Source organism: Mesitornis unicolor, unplaced genomic scaffold (assembly GCF_000695765.1).
Source record: "Mesitornis unicolor isolate BGI_N332 unplaced genomic scaffold, ASM69576v1 scaffold2013, whole genome shotgun sequence".
Taxonomy (NCBI): Eukaryota; Metazoa; Chordata; class Aves; order Mesitornithiformes; family Mesitornithidae; genus Mesitornis; species Mesitornis unicolor.
The window spans coordinates 85,266-103,030 of record NW_010172381.1 but is presented as its reverse complement, the minus strand read 5'-3'; the positions used below and the strand labels follow the sequence as shown (position 1 = coordinate 103,030).

At 42.2% G+C, this 17,765-nt stretch overlaps 1 protein-coding gene across 1 annotated transcript; it reads left to right on the top strand.

The window, feature by feature from the left end:
- The first annotated feature begins 12,765 nt into the window (after positions 1–12,765).
- Positions 12,766–16,832, top strand: LOC104537458 (alpha-1-antiproteinase 2-like). Its single transcript, XM_010180352.1, has 4 exons — positions 12,766–13,402; positions 14,476–14,746; positions 15,850–15,997; positions 16,597–16,832. The coding sequence occupies exons 1-4, from the start codon at positions 12,766–12,768 to the stop codon at positions 16,789–16,791; spliced, it is 1,251 nt and encodes a 416-aa protein (XP_010178654.1). The 3' UTR covers positions 16,792–16,832.
- Positions 16,833–17,765: the final 933 nt, after the last annotated feature.

Sequence of the window (17,765 nt, the reverse complement as noted above, 5' to 3'; positions counted from 1 at the left end):
TTCTGCCCAGCCATAAAATAGCTCTGTGCTTACTGAAGAAAAAGGATTAAATAAGACTAAAATATCTGGCAAACACAGTTTTGAAAATCTGTGTTTCCTCTCGTTGAATGCTATAGATCACCAAGTTCACCTCCTTCCCAGAGAGATTTCTCTTTTTTATTTACCACTTATGCACTAGGAAAAGTCTTACACACCACAGGGAAATGAAATAGATAGCAATACTCAGTCATCAATCACTGTTACTTATGTTTTCAGTAAATGTTCATACCAAATCTTTACCGTACTAAATTTCACTGGAACTATTCGCACTTCTTTCAGACTGAACCTCGCTATTTTTCTCCCCATTCTCTCCCATGTGTACTTCCATACTTTTCTGTGGGTTTAACAGATCACCACAGTGTATTTTAAGCTTGAAGTTGTGGGTAGGGAACTAATAACTTTCACTGCACAGCATTTCTAGAGCAGATGGGTGGTTATGTAGTGTGTGTAAGCTGATATGGGTTTAAGCATGTCATAAATACAAGGAAGTGAAACTGAACTTGTGCCAAAATCTTCACTTGGTTACCCTAATTGTGCATATAAGTGACAGACATTGACACCAGTCTCCTTATCAATACAAACAGCAACTTTTAGTGGTGGTGAATAAAGACTTTGTCTACATGCATGCAAAGTATTTTAGAATATTTCAAACAATATAGTTATTTAAATGCTTTAACCTTTATTGTAGATTTCTTTTTCTGAGCAGTGGCAAACATTTGTGTAGCCCAAGATTGCCCAATTGGCATGAGCTAATGGACCTGCTTAGGAAAATGAATGGGACCAAAGTATTCATGAAAGCAGCCCATACTTGTTGGGAGTTACTGAGAAGTGAAACTGTGCTATTTCAAGCAGGTGAGCAATGCCTGGACATATCTCTGGGTACATCCTATACATACTTTAGGAAGGGTCTGCCTACCCACATGACATTTCATCAGCCCAGCCTCAGGCAATTCCCTCTTGTTTTGTTGAAAATTAAGTTCATAATGCACCATTCCTAGCTAAGAGCCTTCATGTGCTCCAGGGATGACTGCAACCTCTCCCTTGGTGCCTGCTTGGTGCCAGCATCAGCACCAGCTCCCACCCCAGCCCTAAGCTTAGTTCAACGAGGCAATTCCTGCTCTGTTGTGCCCATGCGATCCACAGTGCCATCTCATGGGTTGCTTGGATTAAACCAAGGACAGGCAGTTTTCTGCCAGAACAAGATTTGGTTGTTTGGTTTGTTTTGGTTTTTAAATCAAAGACGAGACCAAACCGCTACACCTAAGCTATGTGGCTGTTGGGACAGGGATATGTGGGACAGGTCTGCCAGTCTGCTTGGACCTCCTGATGGTGTGATCTTCCCACTACCTTTCCACAGCAGCACTGGGACACCTTTTTCTGTGCCAGCAGTGCAAGAACAGACCAGTTTGCTCAGTGGAAAGTGTCCATGATTTATCTGTTCAGGTAACAACGCTCTTACGAACAGTTCATATCTACAAGTACTTCATAAACCTTGCATTCAGAAGGTGAGGATTACTTCTCATTACTTCGCTGTGGGCTGTTCCTAAAGCTATGCTATACATCAGAGCACATCATCCTCTGCCTCTGTTCATAGGCCAACCAGCAGCACTCTCTATCTGGGGGAAACAGTAAATCCTTCAGAAAACTCTGTACTTGGCAGTTCAATACAAACTGTTCACCTTTGATGCAATAATTACAGTGGGGCAATCAAGTGTGTTCACATTAACAACAGAAGGTGGCTACTAAGGTGCATTTCATGATGGTATTAAGGTGTATTTCACGTTGGTTAATCTGTTACTAATCAAAAACCTTCAGTCGCAGTGGTTAACCCTGCCAGCATTGATTATAATGAGTTCTACTTAAACAGGCACAACTTTGTCTTTACCCTTGTGTGGAATTCCTATTCAAGCAGTAGTTTGGGAAAGTGGAGAGAAAAAGTGTGTATGTAGGGGTCACCCTCCATTTACAGACTTCTCCAGCTCCCCAAACCAGTTGCAGATACCCCATATCCCCCTTGAGCTCCCCATGTCCTTCCCAGCCTCTGCAAAGGGGCAGAGGAAACTCTGTGCTTCTAAGTGAAAACAAACCAACATTTAAAAAAGAATAGAGTAATAAATTTTCAAAGCATTGGAAAAGGATAAAAAGTCTCTTTCTTTAAAGAAAGCAAGAGAAAAAAACAATTAGGGAATTATAGGACACTCAGCCCAACTCCAGTTCCTGGAAAAATGCTGGAAATATTAGTAAAGCATCTAGAAAATAACAAGATGATAAATAGCAAGGAAAAAAAAAAAGCAAGATGACAACAGAAAAATGGTTTTGCCAAAAACAAACCACATCAGATCGACCTAATCTCCTCCAATGGCAGAGTAACAAGCCTTGTCATTAGGAAATAGTTGAGCTAAAGTACAGCTTAACTAAGCAATAGCTGGGTTATATTTAGGTTTAGTAAGGCGTTATTGTCTTACATGACATATTCTTACATAAGACACAGAAATATGCACTATAAGATCAGTAAAAATTTGGAAACCATTTTTTAAGATTTTAGTGACCCCGTGTTAAGGAGAAATTGGGCTTTCCTGGGGGTGTGCTCTGGGTGCAGGCTGACTCAGCATTTTCATTATCACTGGTACAAAGACACCCGATGTAACAGGAGGGGGAGGCAGAGTGCAGCCCAGGGGCTGTTCTGATGAGTCTAAGTACATGATGATCACTACAGATTGTGTACGGGACAAAAAAATGTGATTCTGGGGGAGAAGACAATGCAAATGTGGGAGCAATCAGCCTAACGCACAGGTGATGGTAGACTTCTGAGGTTTAAAATCAAGCCAAAGAATCAGCTCGTTTTCAATCTCCTGGGACAGGGATTTCTATAAGAGTCCAGTCTCCAATTTCCGAGCCATTTCAGAGAGATCTAAAGGCATCTCCACAGAGGTGATGTGCTTTTTAAGGAGAGATTTGACAGAAGAAAGTGTTTCCACAGGGCATGTGAAGAAATTGGCACCATCCCCGGGCAGCTTCCTATGGATCCTCTGTCTTGCAGCACAGGGCAAGAGGTGTGCAGACATTTTAAACATTTTAAACCTAGGGATTTCTGTGGTGAAAGAACCACCTGTTATCAAAATAAAGATCTAACACTGAGTATGTTCAGACCACATAGCTCCAGAGTAACAGGTTCACCAATTTTTCCTCTTCCCTACAGTTCTCCAGAGGGAACAATTGCAAACAGACACAGCAAGGAGTGAAATCTGCCCAGATAAAAGGCAAAGAATTGTCAACATTTGTTCGCAGACCCACTCACATTTATTGTTTACTCATGGCACAAGAAAGCAAGAACATAAGTCTACTCAGATAATAAAAAAATGTAAATGTATGAAACAAATTAGCATGCATTTGAACACTTTCCAAACTGTTCTTCTGTGCTGAAGGATTTTGTCAAGAATCAGGGACGGCTCTCCCCATTGCAATCATGCAAGCCCATCTTTGGAGATGCTTTTATCTTGTCCTGAGGGTAGACATGAAGCATGAGAGCTGTTGAGACACACAAATTCATGCTTCTTGCATGTCTACGGAAGCAAATGGAGTTAAATCTCAACTGCTTGAATGCCCCGCTAAGGACACATATGAATAATTACCATCTTAATGGAGGTATGTGAAGGAAAAGGACAGTATCAAGTGTTTCTCTGGGACAACTTCTAATTTTAAAACAGCCCATTCAGGTTTGCCTGTTCCAAGGTTGCCACTCCCCATGTCCCCTCCAACACAGGCTTTTAAAAAGCATTCAGTTAGCAGGTCTTAATAGCAGGCAGATCTAAAGAAATCAAGGCAGTTACATGGATCCCTACTGAGATCAGTGCTGTAAACCTTCAAAAGCCTCTGAGGCGAAAAGCACAGTCCTGTGCCATGCTGCGAGCTGGAGCCCAGGCAGCATCGCTGAGGGGTGCGTGCTGGGAGGATGGCAGATGCTCCACCAGATTTGTTTGTTCCCAACGTGCATATTGAGTGCTGGGCTCTGGCACAGCCTGTGTCTGGGCAGCCGGGGGAGGATGTGTGCTCTCCTTGTGCCAGCTCTGCTGGGGCACACCAGAGGACAAAGGAGGTAGCACCTTCCTGGAGGGGCTGAATGCTTTGGGAAAGAGGCTCTGGAGTCGTGCAGTGAAAAGCAGAGGGAGGTTTCTCTGCAAGGGGAGATGCAAACCTGTAGTGCGAGTGGAGACAGGGACTCCTGAGAGCATGGTTTCATAGTCATTTTTATTAGAAAAGGAGAATAATTCAGGTTGCAAGGCACTTCTGGAGGTCATCCAATCCCACCACCTGCTCACAGCAGCACCAGCCTGGACTCTAGCTCAGACTGCTCAGCGCCGTGTCCAGGTAGGTTCTGGATGCCTCTGAGGACAGTAACTTCAGAGCCTCACAGGGTGTCTTGCCCTTGAGTATCACATTCCTGTGAACATTACTTTCCTTATATCCTATTTGCATTTACCTTGCTGCAGCTTGCGTCCCCTGCCTTAAGCACTACCACCTCTGGCTCCATCTTCTCTCTAAGGTAGCCCATTACGTAGGGGAGAACAGAAGGTACAGCCTCCCCCTTCACCTTCTCTTCTCCAGGCTGAACAAGCTCAGGTCTCCCAGCCTCTCCCCACTTGTCCTGGGCCATCCTGAAGAGATGGGAAGGATGCAGGAAGACGCGACACTTCTGACAGCAGCATCGTGCACTTTGCTCAGGTTAAAGTAAGTGTGGAACCGCAGCCTGGGAAAAGAAGGAAGCTGATTCAGAGCCAAATTTCAGAAGCAACAGAAAGTAAGAGTATCCCTGGGACGTGGAGGTTCTTCACTGTATTGCATGTGTAGGGCTGGCAGAGGGCAAGACCAGTGTACAGCATGAAATTGGGGAAGAAGCAACTTAAAGGTGAAGATTTGCCATACCTTTGCTTGGAAGGGTTTGAGCAGATACTGGACACAGTTGTACCTGCTCTGTATTGGTGCTGTGGGTAATTTGTTCCAGCAGGTCACTGTTGAACACTTTATGTAACCAAGAGTGCATTTCCCCTTGTGACACAGCAAGAAACAGAGCTCCACATATTAAACACGTCCTGGCAGCAGAGAGAAAGATGCAGCTTTCACCAGCTCCACGCTGACATTTAATCCCAACGCTATCGTGGGAAGGACTCCTGTGCTCTCTGTACTCCCAAGGACATCATCAGAACACCAACAACCCATCGTGTGTGAAAATGGCTCTTGGGGTAATTTAAAATAATTTTAAAAAGATGAAAGTGTTCCTCTGCCAGAGGAGCAAGCACACAGCTCATCTAATTTAAATAATTAATTCTCTTTGGACTGCTGCCAGCCAGTTTCCAAGGGAATTCATGCTGGATGACTCTTGTTAATGTTGCCAATTTACTGAAAATGAAATAGTATTATTAAGATCTTGCAATAATAATAATTTTTTTAGAAAAACAAAGTAATTTGGGGTTCAAAGTAATGAACAGGACCAACAGGAGCAAATGGAAAAATTCTTAACAGCATTGTTGCTAATGAGCTGTTTTTCAAAATATCAGAGAATTGCCTACATAAGCCCATTGCCTGCACAAAAAGAGAGCTGCAAGTTCATATGTAACATATTCTGCTATCAAATATTGAAACAGAGCCTCTGTGAATTTCAGGATAATTTACATGATTGGATGAAACTGCTGTATACATGAGGGAAAATAAATTGGGTATCACATTGCATATGACACTGGAGATTGATACGGATTAGATTTGATGTCATTAATTTTCCCTCTTGCAATCCCATAGAAACATCAGCAGATAAAGGCAAGACTAAACTGCTTTTAAATGAAGTGATGTTAAGTCAATTGTTTCGGGTTTTTTTCTTCACTTTTCTCAATACCTTTACTCATAGTTGCAATTTTTTTTCTTTAATTGTGTTCTCATTTGTCCCTTGGTGTGCAAATTATCCATTCTCAGCCTGCACGTGTTCCAGGTAAGGCTCTGTAACTTTCCAGGCTGTTTTCCTTTGTTATTTTGAAGAGGAATAGGCTGCGTGTGCCCAGCTGCTGCTTTACCAGCTGGTGACCAATGCAGACACATGTTCTAGCAGCCTGGATCAAAACTCACACTGAACTGCTCTGCTTAACTTTGCACGGGTGAAAGGCATCCAAGGAGTAGAAAGAGAGGGCATGCCGGGAAAGGAAGGATTTGCAGCAGCTCTGACAGCCCTGCATGCATGAAGCCCTCCTACTGGTATTTCCACATGTGCAAGGAGACATGCTGAGAAACAAAGGAAAATAAACGCTTCCATTTGCTCCTGAGGAATGACCCAGAGGAAATGCCCAACATAACAATTATCCTGTTATTGTAAAGCTTGTGCTTCTGAAAGATTCTTCCCACAATCTACACTATCAGAAAAGACATTTTCACTACAAGAAAGACATTGAGGTACTGGAACATGTCGAGAGAAGGGCAACAAAGATGCTGAAGGGCCTGGAGTACAAGTCTTATGAGGAGGGGCTGAGGGAGCTGGAGTGGTTTAATCTGGAGAAAAGGAGGCTGAGGGGAGACCTTATTGTCCTCTACAACTCTCTGAAGGGAGGTTGGAGCGAGGTGGGGGTCGGTCTCTTCTCCCAAGTAACAAGTGCCAAGGTGAGGGGAAATTGCCTCAAGTTGTGCCAGGGGAGGTTTGGTTTGGGTATTTGGAAAAATTTCTTCAGAGAAAGTGTTGTGGAGCTGGAACAGCTTCATCTAGGGAAGTGGTGGAGTCACCATCCCTGGAGATATTTAAAGGACGTGTAGATGTGGCACTTAGGCAACTGGCTTAATGTTGGACTTGGCAGTGTTAGGTTAACAGCTGGACACAGTTAATGGCTGGACTCGATGATCTTAAGCGTGTTTTTCAACCTAAATGATTGTATGAAGTATAGCACCTTTCCTCCTGCAATCCACTATTTCCCAAGGGGATGCTCGTCCTGGGTGGAAGTTGTTCAGCTGGGCACTGAGCTGTGAGCTTTGTCCAGTCCCTCAGTTACACCCACATTACACAGCCCCTGTGGTTGCTCCTCCATGGGTGCTGTAGAAGCACAGCCTCCTGCATCAGGTTTGGCTTTAAGGGGGGATCAAGTAAAACCCAAGTAGCCCAGCCACGTGTCCTCCTCTGTGTGAAAGCATGCTCTGGTGTACCAGTCTGACATTTCCTTGCCTGCATTTTGGCAATGCCTGCACCTTGTACCAGCCCCTGCTTACAGAGCACAGGGCAACAGTTTGTCTTTCAATCCATTGCTGCATGAGGTACTGGTGACCCCAAATCTTACTGGGGTGAGCTGGGTACCATGGGCTCCTGAGCGCCCATCTCTGCCATCTTGTTGCCATACCTATAGCAATCCTCAGCCACCATGAACACCAGCTTTAATTACTGCTTTAATATTATGTTTACTAGTGATGTCCCCAGAAATTGACTCTTATTAATGGCAATGTAGATAATTAAGAAAAGTGGATCATTTGAAACAAATATGCCAAATAAAAGCCTGGAGTAGAGGAAGCAAAATATCTCTGTGCAAAATACTAAGATGAGACCTGGCTGCAGCATGCATCCAGCTGTCTTTTCCTTAGGTTCCTGTCTAGTATTATGTATGTGTTTAATTTTACTCATTTCAGTACTTCCACTGTACGAATTCCTGCCCTTTACAGAAGTTAATGATGCATGTGAAGTATTTGCTAGAGTGAGGGGCTGGATTCCCAGCAGGAGGATCTGCAGAAATACAGGAGGACTCTTACCACTGTGGTAAGCAGAGGCAGGGTTTGGCCATGCGTATACAGCAAAAATCAGGTGCCTCCCCCAAAAAATTGTCTTCACTGTTTACTCTGCACCATTCCTAAAGTAATAACACTTGTCTGCCCTGGTTAATGTTTTCTAGAGTACACTTTGCTTTCATAATGCTATTTAACAGTATAAATAACAGAGGGAGCTGCAGGGTAGTCCTGGTGAAGACAGCAGGATCCTTGGAAGCTGCTGTAAGTAGTCAATTTTTTTTTATTTCCTATAGAGACTTCAAAAGTGCAACCTCTAGTTGCATGCAATTGATTTTAAGTCTTTCCTAAGGTTGTACATTGTATTGAAATCTGTCTTTGTAGTTGTTCCAGTGATAAAGAGGCTTTTATTAGGTCAGCTGGAATTAAAGGACATAGGCATCACAATTGAAGCATGGAGTTGTCTGCCCTGTCAGGTACCTGACAGAATGAGTGAGAACTTACAAGCTCTGCAGGGATGCAAGGTGATCTCTGGACCCAGCAAATCTGAGACACCTAAAAGTGGGTCTTTCTCAGATGTACCTCCTGCTAGAGGAAATAAGGCTTTGATCCACTAAAAGCCTGAGGATGGGTGCTTAGAGCTTTTTTTTTAAAGTATTGGTGATTCTTTTTAAGTAATTCTGCTGATTTTTATATTCAAGGTCTACAAGAAACATCTTTGCTTAGGGCATGGGATATCTATGGTCTGCTTCCCTCTTAAATGAGACACCTCTTTATTGCTCTGATCATCAGATCACAGGAGCATTGAGAAGGAAGGAAAGAAAATAGTATTCTCCACATGCACAGGAGACCTAAGATCCCAGTGAGGTCAACATGTTCATGGAGCCAGAGACCAGGCACACTGGAAAGTACAAACTGGGAACCTGGTCTGATCTGTTCTTGGGACAGCTACTGCTTTGCAGATAGAAGAAAATCCCCTCTGTGCCACCTAACTGCCCTAAGCACTGCACTGGTTCTTTTTCATCTTCTTTTTCGTCCTCTGACCTCAGTGATGCTTCATCCCTGTGCATGTGCAGTAACTCAGGTTCAACAGCAAACGCTGATGGTGGCCAGGCAGAAGACAGAGTTTCTGCCGCAAAAGGAATTACTTTTAATGAAATAGCCACAGTGGTTGGGTTCTCTGCAGCATCCAATGCTCTTGGCTTGTGCTTGCAACCTTCTCAGGGGCCTCAGGCATGGAGGCATCAAAACTCCGAATCGCAAGAGAAGTAAATCAGCTGCTTTACAGAAGTAAAAAAGCTGATCAGTCTGGAAAAGCCCCTGAGCATGACCAAGTGCACACAATGAGGTACACAGAGAGCTTTCTGGCCAGCCAGGAAAGCACATGTGAGTTTGTGGTGCTCCGGTGAGAAGGTGGACCTGGACAGTAGGTTTCTGAGGTCATTTTCTCACACACAGATGTGACTGGTCAAGCCTTTCTTTTGGGACTTTTTTTTGTGCTTGGATGATAATATTTCAGATATGGCCCTGAGTAGCTGAGAGCAGTTCAGCAGACACTACTGGTGGTGGTGGGGCTGTGTCTTGATGTGCCCGATGCCCTCACAGTGCCGCTATCAGGAGACAGATTTCTCAGATTTCCTGATTTAGAAGCAATCAGGAGGGAAGCAGCACCATCTGGTGAGCAAATAGCTTTTCCATTTCATGCCTGCATATGTTTTTGAGCAGTGCAAATTTTCATGTTGTCTGAAATGAGATTATCAGTGAAGGGAAGACCCATTATGGGAGGAGCATGGGATGAATATTCACCTCCTGGGCTATTACATGGGACTCTAAATGTCTTCAGAATTGTCTCCACAAATTGCAGAGATAAAAATTAGCCTGAAAGTGGACAAATTAGCTATAGCCACAAAGAAGGAATTTCTGCCAGAAGAAAACTTAATCCAGCTCATTTCCAGGCTTTCTGGTAGAATTATTCTCGGGTAACTTCAGGTAGTCTCAGTTTTCTTCATTTTCTTTCTAGGATATACTGTCCAGAATGAGTACTACCATTCTGGGTTGCATGGTAAGGAAGACCGTGTGACAGGGAGGAGCTAATCTATTCGTCAAGTGTTATCACCAAGTCTATTACAGATAAAGTGCTTAAAGGAACACTGTCCTTGAGGTGTTGGCATGCTCTTGTGCCATTGTCTGGCTTGATTGAAAACCCTTCTTGAAAGCAACGCTTTTGTCAATACCACAAATATATTGTCATTGCATAACATAGACAAAGAGGAGAAAAGAGGCAGAGAGGTAAACGTGTTTCCTTCCAGGCTATTCAACAAATCAGTGTAGATTTGGAATTGGAATTGAAGAGATTTTCACTTCTACCCCCTTGTTTATGGACAAGCTGTTTTTCTGGAGAATATCTGAGTAAAGGTCTTAAGATGGGAAGATACCTGCAAAAGTAGCACCTTCAGGTAGGGAATTCCCTAAGGGTTTTTTAGCACAAGTTCTCAGATCTTCGCTTTTTTAATAAATTGTTAGCAAGTATGCTTGGTAGGAAAATCACTTAGTGATTAAGACCGTATGAGAATCTGCATCTTCTGCTTCATACTGAAAGGGTCTCTGTTGTCAGTTTATCACTGCCTGATCACTTGCTAATCTAGAATCCACAATAACATCAAATAGTAAATATCAAGTATGAAATAACAAACCCCAGTCATATTCTAAAGGTTTACAGGATACAAATTCTGTTATAAAAGTACCTTTATGTTTCAAAGAAGTGTCTAATACAGTCAGCCACTTTTATCTTCAAGGCTTAAACCATAAAAAAGACCTCTACAAACTGCTGCTGATTATTCTTTTCCAATTTTATGATTTTAAAATCAACCATTATCAATATTTTTGTGAAGGCTGACTCATGAGTCTTGACTGGTTTTGATTGGCCAGTACTGAGTAACAGATGGATGATTCAGATTCAGATTGTATTTAATTATCTGAGAATTCAGAGCTGTAATAAAATGAAATTAATTCCATGAAAGTACATAAATTAACCACAAATGCAAACATGTCATAACTACACGGAGCAAAAAGTATCAGGATAGGAAAAAAACCTTCAGAATCTGTAACCAATATTTTACAGAACCCTTACAGCAAAACCATTTCATATCCATCAGCCATAATTTTGAAGCCGGGTCAGTTAAGTTCCATGTCTACTTTGCATTCCAAATAAATAGAAATTGGCAGTTCAATGTGTATGTAGAAAAGTCCATCTTTCTGCTGTGTTTTGTAATAAATATTAAACGTGATGAGGCAGAGAACAGGTGGTGACTTATGTCTCAAATGAAATGTTTCATTCTTTGGTATTCATGTTATTCTTAATAAATTATGACTGCAGCTGAGTAAATAGTTCACAGCTAATAGCTTATCCAGAGACAGCTTCTGAATCGGCCTGCTGGATATGTGGAAATAGATTAGATTTAGCTCTGATGCTTTTGTTTGGGAGCTGATTTCTTTTCAAAGTCTGACTAATACATTGGCTCACTGATGGCACTTTTAAATATTCAGAACTGGAGCTCTTATGTTGAGTTACAAGTAGCTAGATATATTGAGAAGTATCATTTCAATGTCAAAACCAGAGGAGGCCAAACTATAATTTAAAACTACTGTGCACAGTAATTGAAAAGGTAGTTACCAAGAACCCTTATGGTTCTTCCATTTGCCAGTAACACAGTAGGTGCTATTGCAAACAGGCCTGCATTTTAGAAATACTTATATCCAACATGTAAATGTTTGAATACTTGATTAGAGCTCACAAATGTTTTGTTGTTCTTATGGAGGTCTAATTGTAACTGGATATTCAACTACTAACACAAATTGCTCCCTCTGATCTTATGGAGAAAGCAGGACGGAGAGCACAGCAATTGCTGTCAAGAGTCTCTTAAGGTGAATTATGCCAGAGCAGAAAGATGCAAATAGTTTAATGTATCTCTCCTTGCACAAGTTTTAGCAAATCTGGCTTATTATCTACCCAAATACTTTGCAACACTCTGACCATTTCTTTGCCCTAGATTCTTCCTCAGAAATGAGGCCCACTGTAACATTCATATCCAGATTTCCAAAGTCCCTTTGTGCAGTGTCAGCTCTGCAGAGGAATGCGGCCAACACGGCCAAGGTTGATAAATGTATCACCCTTTGACCAGTAGAGCATCTGATAAAAATAAGGCCTTATTTTTGACAGTGACATTGAGTCCTTCTGCTGTGCTGAAAATGAACCACTCCAACAGTTTGGTTTGTCTATTAAGAGACAACACATTACTCCAGGTTCTTATTTAAGGTGTTGCATCATTTTTATTCAGAAAGAAAGAGCACTTATTCCTTAGAGACACAGGGCTTTATAGTTGGTTTGCTACTGAAAAACAGCCACCAACAGTTCACCTCTCTAGAAATAGGGTACCTTATCAATCTGACCAAAAGTTTATTTAAAGATCTCCTTCATGTCTGTTTGCTCAGATCCTGTTTATACATAGCTACTGATTGCTTTCTGATATACCAATTGTATGAATTTCCTCTTTCTCCCTTTACTCGCAAAACATCCATACTTTTTCTGTGATGCACTTCCCAGGAATTATCTTAGACCATTAGTGTGAAAAGCACAGTGGTGTTGCAGCCCTCCAGTGATGAGCCGTAGCATGTCTTCTGACAGGATATGCTCCATTCTCTGGCCTGCTGAGGGTGCTGTGTATTCAGCTAATCCATGCTGAATTTTGCCTTTACAGGTATGTAGGGTGAGGGTGGCAGAAAGAGCTGACAGAGACTTACCAGGAGGCCTGGGAAAATTACAAAAAAAAAATCTCTTGAGAGTTGGAGAAGATTGAAATTGAGGACAAAAAAAAGAGATAAGATTTCTGATTCAGTGGCAATGGCAGAGTAACTATTTCTACTTAACTAATTTACTTACCTTAGTAACAGCTTCTCCTTTTTCCCATAGGGTTTTAATGCAAGAAGATGAAGACCCCATTCTACATAAGTTTGCTGTTGGCTGGGCTTCATGCTGTTGCTCATGGTCAGACTCACAATGGACATGATCCAAATGAACCTAAATACCACATGCATCATGGAGGTGAAGCAATCGCTTGCCTCAAACTAGTGCCAAACAATGCAGACTTTGCATTTCAGTTTTTTAAAGAGGTTGCACTGGAAGCACCCAAAAAGAACATTTTCTTTTCTCCTGTAAGCATCTCCACTGCATTTGCGATGCTGGCCCTAGGGGGTAGATCAACCACTAAGACTCAGATCCTGGAAGGACTCTCCTTCAACCTCACAAAGATTCAGGAGAAAGAGATACATGACGGCTTCCACAACCTCATCCACATGCTGAGCCATCCTGAGAGTGGGGTCCAGCTCAACATGGGGAATGCCATCTTTCTAACAGAGAAGCTGAAACCTCTAGAAAAGTTTTTAAATGATGCCAAAGCTCTGTATCAACTGGAGGCTTTTACCACTGACTTTAACAATTCCACGGAGGCTGAGAAGCAGATCAATGATTATATAGAGAGGAAAACACATGGGAAAATTACTAGTTTGGTCAAGGACATGGATCCACAGACTGTGATGCTTCTGGCTAGCTTTGCTTACTTTAAAGGTAAGTCCTCTAGGATCCGCATTCATGTTATTATCAACAGATGTAATGTCAGCTGCCACATTTGGAAATTGTTCTGGGGTAAAACTCAGATGCTCTTTGCTGGGCCAGAAGCGCCCCTAATGGCATCCTGGAGGTGGTGGAGAGGTGGCAGGACCCTGCTTGGTGTGGAAAGGCAGCTGGGGGCCAGGGAGGGTTGGTTCTCCTTATGGTGACCACTGGAGCTCTGCTCCAAGCCACAGGCTCCAAGCCTGAGCTTGCTTTTGTGGGTTTAGCTGTGAAACCAATTGCCCCATGTTCTAATTTTTCAGTGGAGGCACTGAGATGCACCTAATCCTTTTAATGCTTCCCTTTAAAAGTATGCACAATTCAGTGGCCTAATTTGCTACACGCTCCTTTTTTCCTATCAGAGTCCTTTATGTATAAACACTAACATATTTATATATGGAAGAAGCTAGTGATGATCAGGGTAGGACATTTTAAGGCACAAAGTGGAAACACAGTGCATTTCTGGTGTGGGTTAGATGATGTGCTCTTAAGCCTGTCATAACAGCACTCAGCTATGAGATCCTACATTAATTTTATCTAAAAATTGAGGCTTATGGTTAAAGTCAATAGAAATGAAATTAATACAAATAAGCACACAAATAATGGCAGGTAAGCCCTTAAATGACACCCTACAGAAAGACCACTCAGATCACCTGAACAGAAAAGTAGTGGTAGGTACAAAGAAATTGTCTAATTAGTTCACTTAGTGGCATCTGAAAAATAAAGTTAAATTGGAATCTAATGCACTCTTTTGACCAGGTGAAAGACTCTTGCTTTACTGTGATACACGTTTTAAAATATTACGTTTGAAAATTCTGAATTTAAGAGTCACAATCACAGAATCTCAGGAGTTGGAAGGGACCTCAAAAGATCATCCAGTCCAACCCCTCCCGGCAGAGCAGGATCACCTAGACTGGGTCACATAAGAAATGGAGGGATAGGTGAATATTATTGCTAGTTATATAAAATTCAATTTATGATGGGCTGGGACATGGGATATTCAGCTGCATTCTCCTTCTCTGTATCAGGCAACTGGGAAAAGCCTTTTAAACCAGAGCACACTGAAGAAAGGAAGTTCTTTGTGGATGCTGAAACTACTGTGAAAGTCCCCATGATGCACCAGACAGGCACATTCGACTTCTACTTTGATGAGGAGCTGTCATGCACCGTGGTACGGCTTAATTATAATGGGAGTGCTACTGCATTTCTGGTTCTGCCAGCAAAAGGGAAAATGAAGCAGTTAGAGCAAACTCTGGTCAAGGAAAACATCCAGGAATGGTCAGACCATTTCTTCCAGAGGTAATCTTCTGTCAGTCAGCTGCAGCGGCACCTAGATTTATAGTCTTTTTTTTTTTCTTTTTTTGGGAATGCAAACACTATGAACTTGCTGATTCTGGGAACTGAGTGGGTTATTTTTGGCTTGTGCTCCCTAGCTGTAAAAATCTTGCAGCTGGTTGGTATTTAACTACTCCCTTGTGCATGCCTGAGTGACTTCCAGCTCCCTCCACCAGAGCAGAGACCATCCTGATGGGCTTCCAGCATTCTGAATAATAAGCCTAGAGTAGCATTTCTTAAAAAAGTCCATCGACTGAGTGGGAAGGTGGCAATTTTAAGGCAAATCTCCTATATTGAGGTTTCAGCCAATGTATTTTACCTCTCATGTCTCACTGACACACTGTGACTCAGACATACATCTGAACCTTAAATAAACCGTAACTTAAACAGTTTGTAGTAATGCGCACAAACGTGATATGTCCTAGACAAATGTCATCCTTACAAGAACCACTGCAGCACACAGTAGCTGTTAGAACGGGCTAGTGATTAATTGTGTTTCTCAGGCATTTTGGTTTTGAAACGATAAAAATCAAACGAGATTGTGTTAGCTTCTACCACTGAAACTAACATTAACATGCTTTACAACCTTGTTTGTCTGAGAGGGAAGAGACCTTAGCACCAGCAGATGAGTAATATCAAGTTAATATGCGCCTAATTTACCGAGCTCTGCCCTGATTCACAACTAATAAGGCAGTGCAGTTCACACCCATGATCCTTGATGCATCATTATAGAAATGCCAGCACAGTTAATAAAAACATAATGGGTAGCAAACTTGATATGAACCAATGACATGATACCTTAAATATGAAAAATAAAAATGTATCATTCTAGGCTGCAAAATCAGGAAAATCCTTATTTAAATGATTTCTTGGTGCAAGTTCCTTCAAGATCAACACAGGAAAATCTTCATGGCAGAAGCTATGAGAAACAAATGGCAATTTCAGTTCTACTATTATGTTGATGCCAGTGGTTTGACATTCATGAGAATTACACAGCTTTCTCATCATCATTTACCTCTGTGAAAAATCCTGCTCACCACTTTCTGTGTTTCTCCTCTACCTAACAGGCTGATAAGCCTCTATTTCCCCAAATTTTCTATTTCTGGGAGCTATGAAATAATGAGCACCCTTAGCAAGATGGGAATTGTGGATGTGTTCACCAACCAGGCAGATCTCTCTGGCATCACTGGCGCCCCAGAGCTGAAGGTTTCTAAAGTAAGTCTGTGGCTGCTGGCCCTCTCCTTTCTTTGACAAATGTGCAGGAACACCCCTCTGTGGTAGCATCCAGAAACACTTAAATACAGCTCCCAGCTTGCCTGCAGCTGTGCTTACCCTGGCCTCAACCTGCAAGCTTACAAGAGGAGTTAGGCTCTCAGAGACAGTGGAGGTCAGATTAATTTGCTGCACATCTGTTTTTTCCAAGATTGGTATCAGCCAAGATTTCCTGTGCAGTTTCTGGAACATGAGAGGAACATCAAGCACTGTCTCCCTCAGCCTGTCCTCCCTCCCTGGAGTCTCAGTTTTGAAGGTGCAGACAAACTCTTACAAGTGAGGCCTCCATCCTTCCTCCAACCTTTGGGACAGAGGAAAAATAGTCTGGAGCTTTCTGTTGTTGTTGTTGAGGAGATTTCTGTAGCTCCATCCTGGTCCTTATTTAAAGCAGCCATAACTGCAGTGACGTAGCTCACATCTCCACTGCCTCTATTACCTTCTCAGTTGATCTTCAAAAGCAGGGCTGCTCTAAAAGGGGTCTGATTCATCTCTCAGGTGGCTGTTGTCTGCCCAGAATGACTCTCTGTTTTCTTTCCTCCTAGGCTATTCATAAGGCTTCTCTGGATGTTGATGAGGGAGATCCTGAGGCAGCAGCAGCAACTGCTGCTGAAATAATGACAGTGTCACTTCCTCCAACCATTGAATTCAACCATCCCTTCCTCATGCTGATTTTTGATAGAGATACAAACAGTACACTCTTCATAGGAAAAATAGTTAACCCAACTATCACTAGGTGAAGTGACATATGAATTCTGCTTGCTGTTACTGATTAAAGATGTAAAACATCACAACGTGATTTATTTCCATTTCTACCAGCTTAGTATGTGGTTCTTTTTTACCAAGAGTTTTCATTCTATGCCATTATCAACAAGTATTGGTATTGACCATGACACTTGCTTAAGAGGAAGCAAGGAAAATGTTTTTAAATTCATTTATCAAAGAATGCCTTTCTTACTTGACTGAAAGCCAAGGAAAGACCTAAGATTTGCCAGCATTCAGAGAGAGACTTTTGTATTACAATGGAAGACTCCTGCTTAATGTGTGGTTGTCAGCCAGAATAGTAGATAAAATTATTAACACTTTTGCAAGAAAAAGCAGAAGTGGTTGTAACTTACCATAAGTAAGTAAACAAGAGATGGGAAGAGTTGGTTCAACAATGCAGAATCACAGGAGCCTGAAGCTTCTAATGGAGATAGCACTGGGAATGTAAAAAGCTGTCTTCAACAGAGAGAAATCTGCTTTCTCCATCAGAAACTTGTCATTTTAGTGTTAATCTAGCAGCAAATCTTCCCAAGTTTCTTGCAGCTCAAAACAGAGCAGGAGGGATCGAATCTGCTCTTGAGCCTGAAGACTTTCAACCACATATAACCACATTCAACAGACTTAGCCCCTGCGAGTCATTGACTTCTCACACATGTGTCCATATCTGTGGTCAGAAGGAGGATGTAACTGGATGGGCAGGCGAGGTATTTGGATGGCAATTACACAAGCTTACTGTCAGCTGAGATTTGTAGAAAATGTATGATGAGGCTCTAGAAAATTGTAGATATTTCAAGTGCTGTTCTTTTACAGCCAACAAAGTAGATAAGGAGCACCCAATAAGCAGATTGCCTGAGTCGGGGTGGTGGCAGGCACCCAGGTAGAACACGGGGCAGCTTAGGGGCTGACTGACAACCACTGTCAACAGACCTGCCTTGGCAACATGTACCAG